Genomic DNA, 21,693 nt, shown 5'->3' with positions numbered 1-21,693 from the left:
TGACTTCTGTCAACATCAAACATGTTATTTTTTCCATCTTAAAAAATATAACCTCTCTTGACTCCACACTACTTCTAGATATCCCATTCTCTCTCTGCTCCCTCCTTCACAACATATTCTACAAACTGTTTGTCTATGCTCCCTGTATCCAAGTTCCCTTCCTTTATGTATGTTTTAAAAGTTTATTTATTTGTTTTGACAGAGACAGAGAGAGCACACGTGCAAACAGGGAAGGGGCAGAGAGAGGGGGAGAGAGAGAGAGAATCTCAAGCAGGTTCCACACTGTCAGCACAGAGCCTGACATGGGGCTCAATCCCTCGAACCGTGAGATCATTACCTGAGCCAAAATCAAGAGTTGGACACAACCGACTGAGCCGCCCAGGTGCCCCCTTCCTTCGTGTACTCTTAAACTTACTTCAATCTATCTTTTGACTCAACATGTCACCCAAATGATGCTCTTCTCAGCATCACCAGGGACCTCTGTGTTGCCAAATCCTATGGTCAATGTTGAGTTTTCATTTTACCCGAACAGCAACATTTTACATGGGTGTTAATTCCTTTCTTGAAAGACTTGCCTGTTATTTGGGATTTTACCTCTCTTTCTCTTTCTCTCTTTCTCTCTCTCTCTCTCAGTTTTCCTCCTACCTCTCTGGCTATTCTTCCTGTTTCTTGTGCTGGATTTTCACCTTTGCATCCTCCAAATAATGAAATGTCACAAGCCTCAGTCCTTAAACCTCATTCTCATCTATATTTTCTTTCTAGATGCTTTCATCCACCTCCATGGCTTCAAATATTATAAGCAGTGGATGCCCAAAACATATCTCTAGCTCTGAACTGCTTGCATATCCTATAGCAAACCCCCTACTGAAACCTTACATTTGGATGTCTAACAGGCACCTCAAACTTCATATTCTGTAAGATCATTTTTGATTCAGCTTTTAAATCTGCTCTTCCCTGAGTCTTTCACATTTTAATCAGTGCCATCTCCATCTTTCTAATTGCCAGGCTCCAAATTTTGGAGACATCCTTGACTGATATCCTACAGCCAATCCATCAGTAAATTCTTTGTCCTACTATTTAAATAAAGTAAGAACCTGACCTTTTCCCATTGTCTCACCTGCTACCACCCCCTAGTTCAAGCATACTAGGGCTAGTCTGGATTATTGCAAGAGCCTCCTAACTGGTCTCCCTACTTTTATTTACCTTTACCCCCTTAAAATCACCTCTACAAACAGCAGCCAGAGTGATCCTTTAAAAATGCAAATGTAGGGTCTGTTGGGTGGCTCAGGTCATGATCTCATGGTGAGATTGAGCACCACAACTGGCTGGGTGCAAACAGCACACAGCCTGCTTGGGATTCTCTCTCTCCTTGTCTCTCTGCCCCTCCCCTGCTCTCTCTCTCTCTCTCAAAATAAATAAACATTAAAAAATGTTTTAAATAAATAAATAATGCAAATGAACTCATATCACAGCAAGACACCAAGCTTTCCAATGGTTTTCCATCTTTTTCTGAATAAAAATCAAAGTCCTTACAGCAGCCTATAATATCCTGCATAATCTGGTCCCCAACTACCTCAGATCTCCAGGCTCACCCTCCCTCCCCTCCCTGCCTTTGTCTTTCCTTTAATCCACATGGTCCTCCTTGCTGTTCTTTGAAGGGCCTGAATATGCCACCTTCAATCTCTTTATACTGATTTATTTACTTATTTATTTAAACATCTTATTTTTGAGAGAGAGACCGAGTGTGGGTGGGGAAGGGGCAGAAAGAGAGTGAGACACAGAATCTGAAGCAGGCTCCAAGCTCTGAGCTGTCAGCACCCAGGCGGATGCATGGCTCGAATCCACAAACCACGAGATCATAAACTGAGCCAAGGTCAGATGCTCAACCGACTGAGCCACCCAGGTGCCCCTATGCTGATTTATTTTACATGGCAGTTCTTATCTATCTTTCCAAACTAAACTTTGGAGCCCTTAATCAGAGTTCAGACTTGGACTGTTTTGTTCCCTGCTGGATTCCCATCTCAAAACAGTGCATATCACTGAATAGGTGTTCAATAAATCAGTGTTGAGTGAGTTAATTATACTACTAATGCCTAGTAGTATAACCCAGAGTAAATCATTTAGCCTTTCTTGTACCTCATTTTCATCTCTCAAAAGAGAGATAATCTAGGTAATCTCAAAATGCTCATTTACTCAATAAATATTTAATGCTGTCTACTGTGTGCCTGGCACTGAGTAGGTGCTTCACCTACAAGGAAAGGTCACAGTCCCTGCGGTCAAGGAGCTGGATGTTGAGTGGGATAACCAGCCACACGGGGAATTACCATGGAGGGCTTCCAGCGAAAACTTCTGAGTGTTCACCAGGGAATGGGTAGGATTCAGTTACGTGAAGAGGGAGTGGAAGCCTGTTCCTGGCTTCCCACGTGTGCATGGGGAACCCTTCCAGACTAAACCTTGTAAAGGCTAGGACCTCCAAATCCCCAGATTTGGCTCCAGTCTCTTAATCCTATCGTTACCTTACCTCCGATGCTGGTGCATTTACTGAACGAAGAAGCGGAGTGGGAATTGGGGGTAGAGAATTCAGTTCCAGCTTTAAAACTATCCGACCTTGGTCAGCAACCCCTCTTTCATAAAGCGAGGCACTGCTAATGGACTTAGGCCCGGACATGCGTATCCTTTTACACTGTTCTCAAGCCCCAATAACACAAATCTCATCCTATTAACCTTAGAGGTCCTTAGCACAGCGCAAAGGTCCTCAACGTTTTTTCCGTCTCGCATTTCTCAGAGCTTTCCTAACAACACGTTCCCGTCGGCGCCAAGCCAAGACGGCTGAACGTCTGCGACGACGTCGGCGCACGGCGCACGCCCGCGAATTGTCCCACACTCTGGGACTTTCACGGTCGGCTCTTCTCTAGAGTTCCCGGGTGTCCTTGCTAGTTGGCCCCCCGCAAGCCCCTGCGCTAACCTGGGAGGAGTTGACCTCTTCTGACTCTACCAACTGAAAAGCGCAGGGGTGGACTCACTGAGCATGCTGGGAGGAAGGCTAGAAAACGAAAACAGAACCTCTCTCAAATAATCAGTCAAGTCTCATTATTAATAGCACATCGCATGGGGCTCATTTGTCCTCAGAGAAATAGGTTTGTCCACCTTCCATGCGAAAACAACGCGTGGCTCCCCCTACGTCTGGCGCGCCCAGCCTTTGGTCTCTTCCGCGCCGGGCGACCCCGCGATCACGTGCTCCCCCATTCCCTCTCGCCGAGCGTGCATTCTGCCTTGGGGACGGCCGAGCCATGGCAGCCCTGCTGAGATCCGCCCGCTGGCTCCTCCGTGTCGGGGCGGACCCGCGCCTCCCGCTATCCCTGCGCCTCCTGGCAGGTGGCGCGAGCCGGCTGCACGCCGCCCCTTTTCTGCCCGCGGCCCGCGCCAGGCCGGTCGCCGGGTGAGTGTCCATGCTCTGTCCCCGTCCGCCTGCAGCGCGGGCGTCCCCCGGGATCGTGGCGCTGGTGGGGGCCAGGTCCGCCTGTCCCTCTCCGTCGCTCTAGGGGCCGAGCGTCCTGGGGTCTTAGACCCCCTTCCCCACAGGGGGTTTACTGCTGACAGGGTCGGTCGACTTTGGAAGGTCATGGCCGTGTGCATGGTTTGCTTCCGGCATGGATTCTGCTTTCGCCTAGGACTGGGTCGTCCTGTCCTCCGGCTACCAGCGGCCTATGAAGCTGGGGGCTGAGGGGTGGGCTTTGAACGCGGCTGCTGGGATCGGGTGTTACTCTTCTCCTTGGGATTGACCCGGCTTGTGTGCTGTCCCACGTGGGAACATTATCGGTGATCAGTAATCAGCTAGGACGTGTATTTCGAGAGGTTTATTGTGGGGGGACGGGAGGAATAGGTTGGGAACTTGCGTGAGCTAGGGATCATTTAGAGAGGGACGTTTAATTATTACCAGCTTGGGCTTTTGCATGCATTTTCTGGAGTGGGGTTTTCCCCTAGCTATTTACAAGAGTGTGGTATGAGTTGGGAATTGTCACAGTAGGGCTCTGTAAAAGTGTCAATGGATGAATAAGTGAACACGTGGAAGGGAAGTTAAATTCCCAGTGGGTGTCAGTGTGTGAATGGATGCTCTGATGGATTGAGGTTTATCAGGAGATAGGTCAGACATAGACTTGGAAGTAGGGGGGATTAGGAACTTTGATGGAAAAGTGTTACAAGTAGTATTCTGACCCACCTAAGAAGGGGAGATGGGCACTGAGCTTTTAAAATAAGAGAAAAAATGATTTTGAAAGACTGTTTATAGATAAAAAGTACTTTGGGAGACAACAGGACTAAGTGCTAAGGATTTGCTGTTGGACAAGTTACTCGATATTTCTAGACCTCAGTTTCCTTAGTTAGACGGAGTGGTAATAACATTGGTAGTACTGCGTGAGATTATCTATAAAAAGCACTTAACATAGGACCTGGTACTTAGTGCTTTATTAGTTATTACACTAGTAATAACTATGATTACATGGATCTTTGTGAAGCAGCCTGGAAACTTACTCTCTGCATAAAATTATATGGAGGAAACATTTTATGACTTCTTAAGGAGTCAGTTACAGATCTTTGGAGTGTAGCCTACTTGTAACTTATGGCCTGCGTGGGTTGTTCTCATTAGGCCTGCAACAGCTAACCTTCAGGAGCCATGCCTCTGCTTCCACAGAACTGCATTTCTTTGCTTTCCAAGACTTTCCAAGAAAGTTGTGCCAATTACTCTTAATTTTTTTAATCTTTATTCCTGTGAGGCCAGAGGAGGGTCGATATTATCTTTCATCTTCACTGTTGCATTTGTGGAAAACAATAGAACACAATCTGTAGAAAGAGTATTGGTCTCAATGTTCATCAGACCTGGATTCTATTTACTTGCTACGTAATCTTACCTAACCTCTTTGAGTCTCAATTTCATGATCTGTAAAGTAAAGGTAACAAGGCTTTTCTCCCTTCTTTGCAAAGCTGATTTCTTGTCATTCAGGATTCAACTTAAACACTGTTTCTTCAGAGGCTTACCTCAACATTCACTCTAAAAAACTATCCTATTTTTGTTTTAGGTGGTGTGTCTGACTTGTTTGTTTCCTTAGTAGAGAAAGTGAATTGCATAAGAGCAGGACTTTGTCTTGCTCCCCACTGTGTGCTGAGCTTATAGCAAGCAATAAAGAAGTATTCCCTCTTTCTCTTGCACTCTTAACAATCCTTTTATACAGTCTCATGTAAGCATGCCCACATCTTTCCCGCCTGGAAAACAAAACCTTTCCTAGAACTCTGGACTTAACTGTAGATGCTTACCAGTTTTCCTTCCCTGTTCGTATTCCTGTCTCCTTTATTTCCTCTCTTTGTGTTCACTCTTTCACCCATTGCAGTCACACTACTGGTAAAAGCTATCATTGTCTTATTACTTTTTTCTTGTATATTTTTAAATTATAAAACTCATGTGCCTTGAGGAGCAATTGCAAAATAGAGAGGGAATAGTTATAAATTAAAAGTCACTGTTGGGCGCTTGGCTCAGTCGGTGGAGTGTGCAGCTCTTGATCTCTTGGTGTGAGTTTGAGCTCCACATTGGGTATAGAGATTACTTAAAAATAAGATCTTAAAAAAAAGTTATCCTTAATTCTATCACCCAGAGAGAGCCATTGAGATATATATGTCCTTTGTGTATGGATGTTTGTATGTATGTATGCATACATAATTTATGTATGTGTAGATGAAAGTTTATTTCATTTATTTTTTTCCCCAGGGACTTCTTAATTACCAGACCCACTTTTAAGGCCTTGAGCTCTGGCATATTACCCTGTGTCCCATTTTGCCCTTCATGAGACCCTTTGCTTTGCATGAGTCTTTCATGATTCTCTTCTCTTTAGGATTTTTCTCACCTGCTTTGTTGCTTCCTTTTTCTTCACTTCATCTCTTAAATGCTGATGTGTTGGGTTTATCAGCCCCTACCTACCTATCTGATCATGGTGTTTTTTTCTCTTCCTGGATATAGACACCTCCAGTGGTTAAACTACTTGTGCCTCAAACCCATCAAATCTCAAGTTGGACTCATCTTTCCTCTCAAATCTGTTCCTTGCGTATTCCCTGTTTTAGTGAATGTTGCCATTTCTATCTGCTTCCTAGAGATTTTTCATTCTTATTTCATTGACATCTCCCTTACCCGACTCACCCCCTATGTATTGATTATACAAATGATTAAGTTCCGTTAGATTTTTTCATCTGGAATAAATCTCCTCTTCCTCCAACCCTCACATTATTCCCTAGTCTCCTTGATAACTGTGATCATGTCATTTTCCTACTTAAAATTAGACAATGTGATGGCTTCCATTAGTTCCAGGATAAGGTGCTTCATGATCTGGAGATGCTTCTGAGGCCTCACTTTTTGTGAGTTCCTTTCCATGACATCCTGTAGTCTAGCCATACCATACTAATGAGTCCTCTGCAGCAGGGCTTTTTCACAAGCATAAGAATTCCTTGTGGGAATCTTGCTAAAACGTAGATTCTGATTTTGCAGGTCTAGGCAGGGGCCTGAGACTCTGCATTTCTGACAGGCCCCCAGATTATAAAGGTACTGTTGTCAGTCTATTGACCAGCAAGTCTCTGGAGGGGCCACGTTGCACATCTCTTTGATTTTGAATGTGGTGTTCAGTCTTGGAACGTGTCTCCCCTTCTCTCTACTCAGGTGTTCCATTCCTTTGGTCTGTTAAATCTTGACTGCTTTTCCCATTTGACCACTCTTTTGTGCTTTCTCTCAGATCCTGAATCACTAAGCACCTGTTAGCACGATTGCATGTGTGCCCACCAGCACTCCAGACCTGGCTGTAAGTTCCTTCAAGGCAGGGACTTTGTTTTATTCTTTTTGCCTCCTCTAGTGGCTGACTTCATGGCACATAGTAGTATGGGTGTCAGATATTTGTTGGGTAAATCAGTGAAAATCTTAGACATGGAGGAAGGAATATCATGACATGCAGAGAAGTTTGAGGGGATATGTAATCCATGCATATAGTGTGGCAAACCTCCACACGTTCACCCCAGTCTTGATTTCCTAGAATGTCCTGGGAAGGACAGATGAGTATCATTGAGTAAAATTATTAGAATTTATTAATTTGTTTTCAAAATTCAAGCGCCAAAAAGTATATACTTTTATATTCTTTAGTCTTGCTTTTCATTTCCCATTTCAGCACTTTTTTTTCATTTTTTTAGACAATTGTTTTCTTAAAAACCAGCTCTTAGCTTATCTTTTTGGGGAATTTGAGGGGCAAACACTGTTGCTTTCCCACAGACTCTCTTTTTCTCACACTTCTGGATCAGAAACTGCTTATATTTTCTTGTGAGACTTTTTTAGGCCTCTGTGCTTCAGAGGAAAGATAAGCTTTGAATCAAATCAGTTTGGAAGTGGATCTAGATTGATGATTGGCTTAAAGGTGAAGAGCACATATTGCCCTGTGACAGAATGATGTGACTTCTCAAGTTGGAAGGAAAGAAAACTTTCCCTTGTTTATTTTTTAATAAGACAAGAATCTTAACAAATATTAAGAGTCTGGGTCCTTTTGGCATTATGATTCAACCTCTGTGTATATAAATTTATCCATTACAGAGGGCTACGATAGGCACATGTAAAACTCATATATGCTGTTCATAAAAGAGGAATATAATACTGGGGCATCTGGGTGGCTCAGTCGGTTAAGCATCCAACTCTTGATTTCAGCTCAGGTCACGATCTTATGGTTCATGAGTTTGAGCCCCGTTTGGGGCTATTGCACCAATAGTGCAGAGCCTGCTTGGAATTCTCTCTCTTCCTCTGTCTCTGCTCCTCACCCGCTTGTGTACTCTCAAAAATAAACATTAAAAAATATAATACTGTAGTATTTCAGATACAAGAACAGTCACATTTGTTTATGTTAGGGGCTCATTTGAGTTTAAGAGGACATTTGGTAATGAGCAGCCAAAGCGTTCCAGGGGAAGAGAAGAGGAGGAGACTTGTTCGAGGCCATACTTTTATCCTATGTGGCTATGTGGGGTTGATACTGCGAAGGCTGGTTGATTTATTGTAGCTATTAAGGTTGATTAGAAGTTGGTCATTTGAGGGGTGCCTGGGTGGCTCAATTGGTTAAGCTTCCAACTTCAGCTCAGATCATGATCTCGCACTCCGTGAGTTCAAGCCCCGCGTCGGGGCCTGTGCTGATAGCTCAGAGCCTGGAGCCTGCTTCAGATTCTGTGTCTCCCTCTCTCTCTGCCCCTCCCCCACTCATGCTCTGTCTCTCTCACTCTCAAAAATGAGTAAATGTTAAAAAAAAAAAAAAAGAAGAAGTTGGTCATTTGATGGTTGAAAGCCATTGGAGAACTTTGAGAGGTATAAGTCTTGACAAAGTTAACACAGACTATAGGAGAGATAGAGGCCAGGGATGGATAGACCAGTAGGAACAACATTGATACCACAGATTTGGGCTAATAGGACCTCAGCTAGGTGGTGCAGAACTGCAGACCAAAAAACAAACACTTCCTTTTCTTCTTGAGAGATTGAGAACAGGAAGTTGGTCAGCACTTTGGCGGAATTACGCATAATAGATTTGGAGATGAGGATAAATAGTAGTACCTTCAGATTAGATCTTTACTGTTTTCAAGCTTTGTATGAATACATCACACATGCATTTCATCTCTTGTGGGTTCATATTACAAATTAGGAAAGAAGCTTAGAAGAACAAAGTAATTTATCTGAAATCTCCAGTTGGGATTTACTACAGACACTGTGATGCCCAGTTTTGAAGTGTTTTGAATGTGTTGTGCTTTAGGTGTTTAGGTTACTTATATACGTAAGTAATATGGATTACCTGTGGGTATACCATTTTAAAAAGGTGATATGATACATCATAAATTTAGGAATTAAAGACTATCCTAAGTGAGTAAGCATATGATATGATCTTAGAATGTAAACTCTGCAAGGGATCTTTAGAGTAATCTTGTCCATCCAGATTCTCCCTTCATAGATTCTAGAGAGTATCCTGTTCCATATTACATCATAGGTCCCAACTGGGGTAATTGACTATTCATCCCTTCCTGTCATAGCTGAGACAAAGGAGACGTACCTTTGGACCGGGAGAGCCTAAGGTGGAGAGGACGTCTGGATAGGTAAAAAGGAATTGGTGTTTCCAGCCGGGAGACTTCTTTTTTCTTTTAATATTTATTTATTTTTGAGAGAGAGAGAGAGAGAGAGCAAGCACACAAGTATGCAGGTGAAGGAGAGGCAGAGAGAGGGGGAGACTGAAAATCCGAAGTAGGTTCTGAGCTGTCAGCACAGAGCCCGATGAAGGGCTTGAACCCACAAACCATGAGATCATGACCTGAGCCAAACTCGGACACTTAACCAACTGAGCCACCCAGGTGGCCCAAGCCAGGAGACGTTTAAGTGTAGAAGAGTTCAAGTGGCTTTTTTAGTCTAAAATTTTGTGACTTACCATAAAGCATAGAACTGTGTTTGGGATACAGCTTAACTGGGCAAGACTTTTTGGAGAATTGAGGTTTTGCAAAATAGTTGAGTGAGAAAGTTCATTGAAGTACCTTTACAAAACTTTTTTTTTTTTTTTTTAATGTTTATTTTTGAGAGAGAGTGAGCGAGCAGGGGAGGGGCAGAGAGAGAGGGAGACACAGAATCTGAAGCGGGCTCTAGGCTCTGAGCTGTCAGCACAGAGCCCGATGTGGGGCTCAAACCCACAAACCACAAGATCATGACCTGAGCCGAAGTCGGATGCGTAACCGACTGAGCCACCCAGGCACCTCTGCTAATACATTTTTAAAAGAAGAAAATGCTCTAGGAAATGCGAAGTTAATATTTATTATGCTTACTCTGCCGGGTCTTTTATGTACATTGTCTCAGTGTTGCTCAAGCTTCGGGCATTTGTGTACTGCCTTCAGATTTTTTTGTGAAACCTGAGTGTAACTGCAACCATTAATTATATTTAATATTTTTCTTTACATTGGTTTTAGGTTTAAAGTGATCTTTTTATAACTTAATTTCATCTTAAGCAAAAATGTTAGTAAAATAAAGAGCTTGATGTGGTAGTTATTTTTAAATATTAATTAAAATAGATAAAAGTACTGAAATGGAAATTTTTTGCCTAAATGCTATATCTAAAATCATCCTGCCTAGCAGAAGGGTGATATTTTGGGAAACACTGTATTATCTCCATTAATCTTTTGTGATGTCCTTGTGAGGTAAATACTCCCAGAATTTACAGGCTGAGAGAAAGTTGGAGTAACTTGGCCAAGTCACACATCTTATAAATGGCAGTGCCTGAATTCAGGCTGGACTGTAGGACTCAGACTCATGCTCTTAAGCTCAGAGCTCCTGTGTTTCCACCATGCCGTGGAGCCTTCTGTTTTTGTCTCTAAGATGGTCCTTATCCATTGTTCGTGAAAATGATACGCAATAGGGTAGGATGTATACGGAGGATTAAGGGAGCCTCTCTAAGGCACTTTTACATGAAATTCTCTTGGTTATTTATAAGGAAGTGAGAATTAACAAATTGTATTGGTGAGACTTGTTGCTTGGAATTTGCAGTTAAATCAGCTGGGGGCCGGGATGCCTGGGTGGTTCAGTCTGTTAAGCATCCAACTTCCGCTCAGGTCACGATCTCATGGTTCATGAGTTCAGGCCCCACCCTGGGCTCTGTGCTGACAGCTCAGAGCCTGGAGCCTGCTTCGGATTCTGTGTCTCCCTCTCTCTGTCTCTGCTTCTCCCCCGCTTGTGCTCTCTCTCTCTCTCTCTCAGAAATGAAGAAACATTAAAAAAAAAAAATCAGCTGGGGGCCTTGGTACCAGGTATTTCTTTTCCATCTCCATCACCCACTGTGGTGTAGCTTCCCTTGGCCTTTTACCTCGACTACTGCAGTGGTTTCCTAAATGGTATCTCTGTCTTAATACTTTTTATTTCAAAAAAAAATTTTTAAATGTTATTTTTGGGTGAGAAGGACACAGAGTGTGAGTGGGGGAGAGGCAGAAAGAGAGGGAGACACAATCCAAAGCAGGCTCCAGGCTCTGAGCTGTCAGCACAGAGCCCGACGTGGGGCTCGAACCCACAAACTGAGATCATGACCTGAGCCGAAGTCAGATGCTTAACTGACTGGGCCACTCCGGTGGCCCTCTCTGTCTTAATTCTTGGTGCCCTCTAATTTATTCTTCACCCAGCAGTTAGACTAATCTTTTCAAAACAGAAATAAGCCATAACCCCTGCTTATAAACCTTCAATATGTTTTCTGATACAGTTCTGTACCTGGCATAAAATCTGTACCAAGAATAAAATCCAGACTCTTTATCTTCATAATCCTTCATGATCTAGCACAGTCTCCCTCTCCAACCTCATCCCATCTGTTGCTCACTTGCTTGGCCTGCTGACTGTTCTAGTTTGCTTGGAATACTTATCCCCTCTTGTCTATGGCTGCTTATTTTCATCCTCAGCTAAAAAATTAAAGTTACATTTACCTTGAGCATTTTTTAAAAGATTTTATTTTTTAGTAATCTCTACATCCTGTGTGGGCTCAAACTCATGACCTCGGGATCAAGAGTCACATGCTCTTCCAACTGAGCCAGCCAGGCATCCCCATTTTTCTTGAACATTTTATTCATAATAGAACCCTGCTGTTACTCTTTCATTGAAGTCTCTTATTTCCTTCTAGAGCTTAACAGCAGTTTTTAAATTTTTTTGAAGTTTAATTGATTATCAGATTTACTTACTAGATAAGTAGAAGGGCTGATCCTAGCACGGTGCCTTGGACATAGAAGGTGCTCAGTAAATATTTTTTGAATTAATAAATCAAAGAACTTAGGTTTGTTGTGTAAAAGTAAAGAACAACTAAAGGATATTAAAGAGGGAATGACATGAAGATGGTTTGGGGGATGGTTGATCTGGCAGTTGTATTAATAAAAGCTGAAGCCTAAGAAAGTAAGGAGTTTGTTGCAAAAAACCCATGTATTCTGGGGGCATCTGGGTGCCTCAGTCGGTGGAGCCGACTCTTGATTTCAGCTCCAGTCACGATTCCAGGGTTGTGGAACCCACGTAGTGGTGGTGTAGTCAGTAGCAGTAGAGAAATTTGAAAGGAGTACCAACCACTTTTAAAAGGAGGCATTGTGTATTTTTTTCTTGTGTGGACTACTATAGAAATTATACTCCTTGACCCTCAAAGATAGGGTTTATTGAAGTCACGATACAGCTTATGGTTTGGGGTACCAATCTGAATTGTGAAGTGAACAACTAGTATTTTTAAAAAACATTTCTCTGGGGGGTGCCTGAGTGACTTAGTGGGTTAAGTGACTCTTGATATTGACTCAGGTCATGATATGGTGGCTGTGGCAACCAGCCCCAAGTCAGGCTCCATACTGAGTTCCACACTGAGTGTGGAGCCTGCTTGGGATTCTCTCTTACCCTCTCTCTGCCTCTCCCCGCATGTGTGCTCATTCTCTCTCTTTCTAAATAAATAAATAAATATTTAAAAACTTTCTCTGTTGGGGCGTGTGGTTGGCTCAGTCAGTAGAGCATGTGACTCTTGATCTCAGGGTCATGAGTTCAAGCCACACATGGGGCATGGAGCCTACCAAAAAAAAAGGCATTATCTTTTTGAATTTTTAACATGTTAAAACTTAAGTGGAATCAGTAATATAAGATGTATAAAAAGAATTATAAATGTGTGCGATGGTGGCTCAACATTTGAAAATCAATCCATGTAGTCAACCGTATCAACAGGCTAAAGAAAACTCGAGTGGAATAATTAAAATAGGGGATTGGTAAGAACATGAGATAAGTTTGAGATCCCCACTGCTACCACTTTCCATTGTGAACCCCCTTTGCAGCCGCATTCATTTTCTTGATGCCTTTCTGCCATGTTGAACTCCTTTCAGAAGATGACTACCCAAGTACAAATCCTGGACCTGTTATCCTGTCATTAACTAGCTTTTACTGTGACTCTGGGCAAGTTGCTTCAGTTTTATCTGTAAAATGAGGATTATAGTAATAATTTTTTGTTATTTAGCATGCATCATTAAATGCATAATATACATTAACTACTGGTTATATCTATTCTATTGCATATCTATATCTTTTTTTTAAACTCTAGTAGCTCCAAAGTGCTAGAAGCTGGATTGACTTATAATAGCAAAATGATGACAGTAACAGAGAAGATGATGTTTTGAGAATGTGTGTTTGTTTGGTGTACGTTTGAAGTTTAAAAAGAATGAGTAACACTTCAATAAAAAGTTTATTTGAAAAAATAAACACCAAGACTACCCAAAACATACAAAGATCTCTTAAAACTCAACAATAAGAAAATTAAAAAAGAAAAAGAAAAACGTAATAACCCAATTGGGAATGAACAGAAGATTTGGAAAGTTCACAAAGGAAGACATATAGGAGGCAAGTAAGCATATGAAAAGATGTTCACCATCATATGTCATTAGGGAATTGCAGATTCAAACCACAATTAGATACCATACTTTTTAAGATGACTAAAATCCAAAACATCTTCGGGATCAAATGTTGGTGAGGAGTGGGGCAATAGGGAGCTCTCATATTTATTGCTGGTGGGAATGCAAAGTGGTACAGCCATTTTGGAAGGCAGTTTGTCAGTTTCTTGCAAAGCTGAATAAACATAAGCTTACCCTATAATCCAGCAGTCACACTCCTAGATATTTACCTAAGTGAATCGAAAATTTACATCCACATTAAAGTCTGCACACAAATGTTTATTGATGCTTTATTCATATTTGCCCAGGTTGGAATCAGCCAGTATGTCTGTTCTTCATTAGGTGAACAGATAAACAAATTATGGTAAATTTGTAAAATGGAGTATTATTCAGCACTAAAAAGAAATGTGTTAATCAAGCCACAAAAAGACATGGAAGAACCTTAAATGTATTTTGGTAGGTGAAAGAAGCCAGTCTGAAAAAGGCTCCGTACTGTGTGATTCCAACTGTAAGACATTTTGGAAAAGGCTAAACTATAGAGAAGGACAAAGGTAGTTAACAGTGGTTCAGGAGGAGGGGGGGAAGGGATGAATAGGTGGAGCATAGGGCATTTTCAGGGCAGTGAAACTCTTATGTGTGGTACTGTAGTGCTTATCATAGATTTGTCAGAACCCATAGGTTTTTCACGGAGTGAACCCTATTGTAAACTATAGGCTTTAGTTAATGTATCATGATTGGTTCATCGTTTGTAACACATGTACCACACTAATGCAAGATGTAAATAGGGGAAACTGGGTGAAGGGGAAGAGGATATACAGGAACTCTGTACTCTGCACACTTTTTCTGTAAACCTAAAAATGCCTTGAAAAAGTAAAATATTAGAAAAGAGTAAAGTATTGGAAAAAAGTACAGGCTTAAGAGGGGAATCTCACGGAAGCCTGCTTATAATAATAGGTCCTTGTACCTTTTTGAAATATGGACACTCAACTATAAAGTCATTATTTTTTTGTACTAAAGAGTTGAAATAAAAACCACCACCAGTTAAAAAAAAAATGAGAAAAACAATGCCACATTTTGCCAGAGGAAATGCGTGGGTAATCTGAATGTTAGTGGTGAGTGCCAGAGTCTCTGGAGGGAACCTAAGATGTTTAACTCAAAAATTCAAAAGAGCCATTTATGACTTGTTGATGAGATGATGAAATAATTTTCACTTATGTAGTTACATCAGTTTTGGTCATCAGATTGGAGGCAGTGCGTTCTAGCTTGTGCAAGCTTGATGGGTAGGTGCCTATACTACATAGACTCTCCTTCACCCCGGACTTGTTCTTTTCTTTACTTTCTGTCACAACATACCTGTTGTTCCAGGCATGAAATTCTTGTTACTGAGGAATTTAGAAATGAATTTTGGGCCAAATAATAAATGTAGGGGCGCCTGGGTGGCTCAGTGGGTTGAGGGTCCGACTTCGGCTCAGGTCATGATCTCGCGGTCTGTGAGTTTGAGCCCCGCATCAGGCTCTGTGCTGACAGCTTGGAGCCTGGAGTCTGCTTCGGACTCTGCGTCTCCCTCTCTCTCTGCCCCTCCCCCACTCATGCTCTGTCTCTCTCTGTCTCAGAAATAAACAAACATTAAAAAAAAAAATAAATATGGGGCGCCTGGGTGGCTCAGTCACTAAGCGTCCAACTTCGGCTCAGGTCATGATCTCACAGTCCATGAGTTCGAGCCCCGCATCGGGCTCTGTGCTAACAGCTCAGAGCCTGGAGACTGCTTCCGATTTTGTGTCTCCCTCTCTCTCTGCCCCTCCCCTGTTCATGCTCTGTCTCTCTCTGTCTCAAAAATAAATAAAAACATTAAAAAAATTTTTTTTTAGATGTAGAAAGCACTACCATGTAGGGAAGCACTGGAGACTTCCTTTTGAAGAGTGAAGAATCTTTTGGTTAAATGTGTAACCCTTCCCTCACCCCAGTTCATTCTATGGTGGGTCCATAGTTCAGCTTATCTAACGAAAGTTGAGTGAATATACTGGGGCACCCGGGTGGTGCAGTTAAGCGTCCAATTCTTGATCTCAGCTCAGGTCATGATCTCAGGGTTCATGAGTTCAAGTCCCACGTCAGGCTCTGCACTGATGGTGCGGGGCCTGCTTGGAATTCCGTTTTTTCTCTCTGTTCCTTCCCTGCTTGTACGTGTGTGCGCACGCTCTCTCTCTCTCTCTCTCAAAATAAACTTAAAAAAATAAAATAAAATGAAATTGAGTATACTTGTGTGAAGGAGAGTTGGCTGCATTAAAGATTTATTTGTGGAAAAATTAGCTTTAAAATGTTCAGAATAGTGTACTTTATCTTCTCTCTGAATTTTGTGTTTGTTTGATCTTACGTCTTAAACTGCATTTTAGCAAAGGTTTATTTTTGTGCTTTTTCACAGTTTATAAGATTTGGGTTGTATAAGAAAATCTTGGCAAATGTACTTCACTACAATTTTGAAATTCTCGTATTAATTAGCTTTGGTTGTTTTGAACAGTATTATTTATTGCATATTCACCTGAACTTGACATGTTCTGGGTGATTTAAAATAATGCTGTTTTGTGTTTGCCTAACAAGGGCATAGTTTAGTAACAACTGATCCAGTAGATAGGCAAATGGCCAGAGAAAACCTTTGAAAATAATGAATAAATAAGTAGGAGCATATCTTCTATGGTTCATAGGTAATTAGCATTTAATTAATTCAGCTCATTTAACAAATGAGCCATTTACAAATTAATCAATTAGCCATCTACAGTGTGCTGATCATTAGGTTTGTAAAGGTAAGAAAACATTGTCTTATTTAATTAGTATCCTGATTTTTTCCACTGTTTTCCAATTTGTTTACATAGGTAGAATCATTGATGGCCAGAGTGCTTGTGATTTGTCCCAGATCACAGTAATAGAATTTCTAGTCTAGTATCTGTTACTGCCTCTGTATTTTACATAACCTTGTGGTGAAACTTTTGGCGTAGATTTCTTTAATGTAGTATCATATACTTAATCATTCAATTTGTGACTGGTTTTCCAGGTAGAGAACATAGGGTAGGAAACTAACAGCTTTATTTTTACACTTACTACTATGTAAATGTTTATTGGTAATTGGGGTAAAAATGTACACATGCAAGAAAAATGGGATTATCATGAAGGTGTCCCTGGATTAATAAGTATTTTTTTATATCACACTCTGTTAATATGTACTTTGTAGGGGCGCCTGGGTGGCGCAGTCGGTTAAGCGTCCGACTTCAGCCAGGTCACGATCTCGTGGTCCGGTCCGTGAGTTCGAGCCCCGCGTCAGGCTCTGGGCTGATGGCTCGGAGCCTGGAGCCTGTTTCCGATTCTGTGTCTCCCTCTCTCTCTGCCCCTCCCCCGTTCATGCTCTGTCTCTCTCTGTCCCAAAAATAAATAAAAAACGTTGAAAAAAAAATTAAAAAAAAAAATATCCTAATTTGATTCCAATTTGTACTTCAATCAAAAAAAAAATATGTACTTTGTATACATTATTTAGTTATACTTAACTAGCTGCTATTGGAAACTCTAAGATATTTTGGAATAAATGTAAATCTTTGTGCATTAGAAATTTTGTGTTAAAAAGTGGTGTTTGAATGCAGAGAAAGTTTAAATTCAATTCAAAGTTTCATGATAGGGTATTTCTCACACATAAGGATTATTTTTAAGTCTGTTATTTGTAAATTAGGTATAGCCTATATTTCTGCAGTATGGAATACCTCTGATTTCATGTTTTAGAGCATTTGGCTTATGTGTTAGTTCTCCTATTATTAAAATATTGAATGCTTTAAAGGTTTTTTGTTGGGGCACCTGGGTGGCTCAGTCGGTTGAGTGGCCGACTTCGGCTCGGGTCATGATCTCACGGTCCGTGAGTTCGAGCCCCGCGTCGGGCTCTGTGCTGACAGCTCAGAGCCTGGAGCCTGTTTCAAATTCTGTGTCTCCCTCTCTCTGACCCTCCCCCCATTCATGCTCTGTCTCTCTCTGTCTCAAAAATAAATAAACGTTAAAAAAAAATTAAAAAAAAAAAGGTTTTTTGTTCTTTATAAACCTACATGTATTAATCTGACCTTATCTAATTTATAAACTTTTTTTTAATTTTTGAAAATTAATGATGTTTATTTATTTTTTGAGAGACAGAGCACAAGCGGGGGAGGGGCAGAGAGGCTCTGAGCTGTCAGCACAGAGCCAAAGGCAGGGCTCGAACCCACAAACCGTGAGATCATGACCTGAGCCGCAGTCGGACACTTAACCGACTGAGTCACCCAGGAGCCCCTGAAAATTAATGATGTTTAATACCAGAAATCTAGTTTTATTTTCAATGATTGAAGTTGTTAAAATAACTAGAAAGGTACTATATAATTAGTATTTTGACAGATGGAAAGCAGCTATGAATTGAGAGCCGAAACAGTCACTATAAAATGTTTCAAATTTATTTAGAGAGATTGAAAATTCTTTGGTCCTGAATGATTCTTTAAAAAATTGCATAATTTAAACTTGGTTATTGGTCTTCTTTTAAATTTAAATTCATAATGAGATTACACCTAGAAAGCAGTTATCAGAATTTTAAGTACATTTTAGATCTCTGTAAAGGTGAGAAGAACTTTGTAGCATAAACTGCTTCATTTTCCTTCATTAAGCTGTTTTTACTTAAGGAAAATAAAACACACACACACACACACACACACACACACACGCTTAAACCACATCATATTATTGTCTTACTTTGAAATGATTCCATGTGGAAAGTTATCAAGACACAGTTATTCAGGAGATTTACTTTGCATACAATTTGTGTGTGCTTGTGACTTTATTTAGAGTAAAAGGCAGAACTTTTCTTTCCTACCATCTTACACTTCTCTGAGCATTTCTGGTTTTGTACCAGAATTTAGGTATTTGGTAACCAATAAACTTTGTATAAATTTTGCTCAATAAAAGAATTTATATGGATAATAAGTGAGTTTAGTTAGTTACCAATTGTGTTTCATTTTATAGAGGGCTGCTGAGCCAAGCCAGGCTATATGCCATTGCTGTTGAGAAAAAGAATTATCTTCAAGAGGAGCCCTCCTCTCATAGAAAGAACGCCAGTCAATTTGACTGGGCTCTAATGAGACTGGATAATTCTGTCCGAAGAACTGGCCGCATCCCAAAGACTCTTCTACAAAAAGTCTTTGATAACACCTGTCACTCAGGTATTTCAAATTTTTTATATATTTTCTTGTTTCAGGGCAAGATCACTGCAAAACATGTTATTTGATACTTTTAATTTTGTTTGTTATTTCTATTGATCATGATTTTATGTTATGATTGTGATCTTTTGATCTTTCCAACTCATCAGGGCAAAGTTTTGCATGAAACATTTTTGTATTAGATATTTTTTCCAAAATCAGCAAATAAAAATTGTCTTCTTGCTTTCCACTTTTTTATAAAAAAAAGTCACTCAGTGGTAAATCGTTTGGAAGCTGTTTCTTATCTTGCCTTGTATGGTGTCAACTGTCCCTAAGATGCTTACATATGATAGATTCCCAGAAGGACCAATAATCATTATTTCCCTTTCATTTTCACTTAGCTATTATAATCCATTTGAATCACTTACTTTGATAATCTGGTGGAAGGTTGTAGGCCCTTTTACCACCTCCCACCCCCCACAAGCCGAGCATGCAAACATGCACATAATTTTGCATGTAGTTACAGAATATTCACCAGCTTCCTAAAGCCCATCTGTGGATTTCATTCACATTAAGAAGCTATGGAATCTAATGATGATGGATATCAAAGAAGTGTCAGTTATAATTGTGTGTATTTAAAAGCTATTGTATCATTTTCTCTTTTTGATTTACTCAGAGTTGAACGACTATTACCATAGTTAATTTTAGAATATTTTTATCACCTCAAAAAGAAATCTCCAAACCCGTAGCCATTGTCCCCCAACCCCTCATCCATTCCAGCCTTAGACGACTGCTAGTGTACTTTTTGGCCTTGCAGATTTCTTATTTTGGATATTTTATTTAAGTGGAATCATACAGTGAGTGGTTTGTTTTTTGTTTTTGTTTGGTTTTAAAGTCATCTTTCAGAGACATGTAGATAAAGGCCATGGATAAAGGGAGAAGGAAGTTTATATTATTTTGTAATTGATTGTAAACTTGGTATTCATGGGTTTTAATTGTACTGCTCTGTACTATTTTCATAAGATACTGAGCTTAGCCTTTGAATTATAGTAAGTAGTGCTTATAAATTAAGTTCTGTGTATTTTTATATGGTATAGAGCCTTGCAGATTACATGGATTCATAACCTTAGCTTTTTAAAAGCAGACTAATTTTAAAAACATAATTTTTAGTAACATTGTAAATGTTACTTGTGGATTTGAGTAGGGTTTTTCTAGTTTGTGGGTACTCTTAACATCTCAGTGAGGCAGGAGAGTTTTGACTATTTATGGATTTCAGTTTAAGTTTTGATATTTACCTGTATGATATTGCTGTTGTGTTAAATGATATCCATTACCTTTTTTCACAGGGAGCCCAGGTGGTAATCAAGCCTTGCTTCTCCTGCGCAGCTGTGGTTCTCTCTTGCCTGAACTACAGTTATCAGAGAGAACCGAATTTGCTCATAGGATATGGGACAAACTTCAGAAATTGGGTATGATTGTTTAAAAATATGTGTATATGTAAAACGTGTAGATATTTTTTCTTTTGGTAAATAAGAATTTATTTACATAAATGCTATAATTCAGTTTTATGGAAGAGCTACTTGGTAATATTTATCTGGTGAGTTATAGCGACATCTAGAGGCATTGAGAATAAAATAATTGTCAACTATACTCAAATGAAAAAATAAAGTAATTTTCATAACAATTATTACTTTTATGGTAAGTTAAAAACAAAAAGGACAGGATAAAAAGGCAGTTGTATTGTCAAAGTTGGGAACGCACATACCATTTGACCAAGCAGTTCCATTTGTTAGAATTTAGATAACAGGGGCACCTGGGTGGCTCAGCAGGTTAAGCATCTGACTTCAGCTCAAATCATGATCTTGTGGTTCATGAGTTCGAGCCCCGCATCAGACTCTGTGCTGACAGCTCAGAGTTTGGAGTCTGCTTCGAATTCTGTGTACCCCTCTCTCTGACCCTCCCCTCCCTCTCCTCCATTCTCCAAAATAAATAAACATTAAAAAATTAAAAAAAAAAATTTAGATCACAGATATATTCAAATGTGCAAAGGGATATCCTTTATTGTGGCTTGTTTGTAATAGTTAGGAATTGGAACCAACTCTAATGTCTCTCACTGGGGATCAGATAAATTATGGGGTGTCCATGAAATGGAATACTGTGCAACTGTTAAAAAAGGAGGAGTTCTTCTATACTAACGTGGGGTGTTCTCCAAAATAGAAGGAAAAATTAAGGTGCAGAATGGTGTATATAGTATACTACTATTTTGAAGAAAAATATTTATATCTGTATATGCATATAACATTAAAATAATTCTTGAAGGATAATAAATACCAGATACAATTTTACTCTGTACCTTTTTATGCTTTGAAAATTTTGAACCGTGAACATAGTATCTATTCAGAAAATAACATAGTTTAAAAGACCATTAGATAAAATCCAATGTTCATTCTTGATTTTTAAAAACCTTAACAAAGAATAGAAGGATACTTCTTTAACATGTTAAATTTAAAGCCAACAACTAATATCATGCAGTGAAATAAGTTGTGAAACAATATGAGAAATTACGGTTCTTTAGATGATATACTTGTTTACCTGTAAAATCCCAGAAAATCAACTTACAGTAAAGTAGTAGGAAATATTAAATGTTCATGAATCTATAACTTTTCCTAGTTAGAAAATAAAATGGGTAGAAGGTTTTAAGTTTAGTCACAAATATATAAAATATCTATGAATATCCTTCAAGAAACATGTAGTATCTATATGGAAAAAAACTATACAATAAACACAGAGCTTCACCTCAGTTGTGAATTCATCTAGAACTAATTTTGATGACAAGTTCGTTTGTTTAAAGTTTTGAGAATAGATGAATAATGGATTTCAGAATGGAAAATAGTCTTCTAGGTATAAAAGCAGCAGGAAAGTGAAAATAAAGAATTGACTTCAAAAAAACTAGAAATTTCTGTATGTCAGTAAGTCATGTGATTTAAAAATACATGTTGAACTGGGAGAAATTTTTGTGAAAAAGGATATACGTTCG

The 21,693-nt window shown here is 39.9% G+C and overlaps 1 protein-coding gene across 1 annotated transcript in view; it reads left to right on the top strand.

Annotated features, from left to right (window-relative positions):
- The first annotated feature begins 3,239 nt into the window (after window positions 1-3,239).
- The window catches only part of LRPPRC (leucine rich pentatricopeptide repeat containing), a 112,337-nt gene continuing 93,883 nt past the window's right edge, over window positions 3,240-21,693 (top strand). The window contains exons 1-3 of the mRNA XM_049650202.1: window positions 3,240-3,439; window positions 18,484-18,680; window positions 20,003-20,125. Coding sequence (XP_049506159.1) covers window positions 3,291-3,439; window positions 18,484-18,680; window positions 20,003-20,125 — 469 coding nt within the window. The 5' untranslated portion in view covers window positions 3,240-3,290. The remainder of the gene's footprint in view (window positions 3,440-18,483; window positions 18,681-20,002; window positions 20,126-21,693) is intronic.

Source organism: Panthera uncia (assembly GCF_023721935.1).
Source record: "Panthera uncia isolate 11264 chromosome A3 unlocalized genomic scaffold, Puncia_PCG_1.0 HiC_scaffold_11, whole genome shotgun sequence".
Classification (NCBI taxonomy): Eukaryota; Metazoa; Chordata; class Mammalia; order Carnivora; family Felidae; genus Panthera; species Panthera uncia.
Note: the sequence above shows the minus strand (reverse complement) of the source record. Positions and strands in the feature narration are given on the sequence as shown.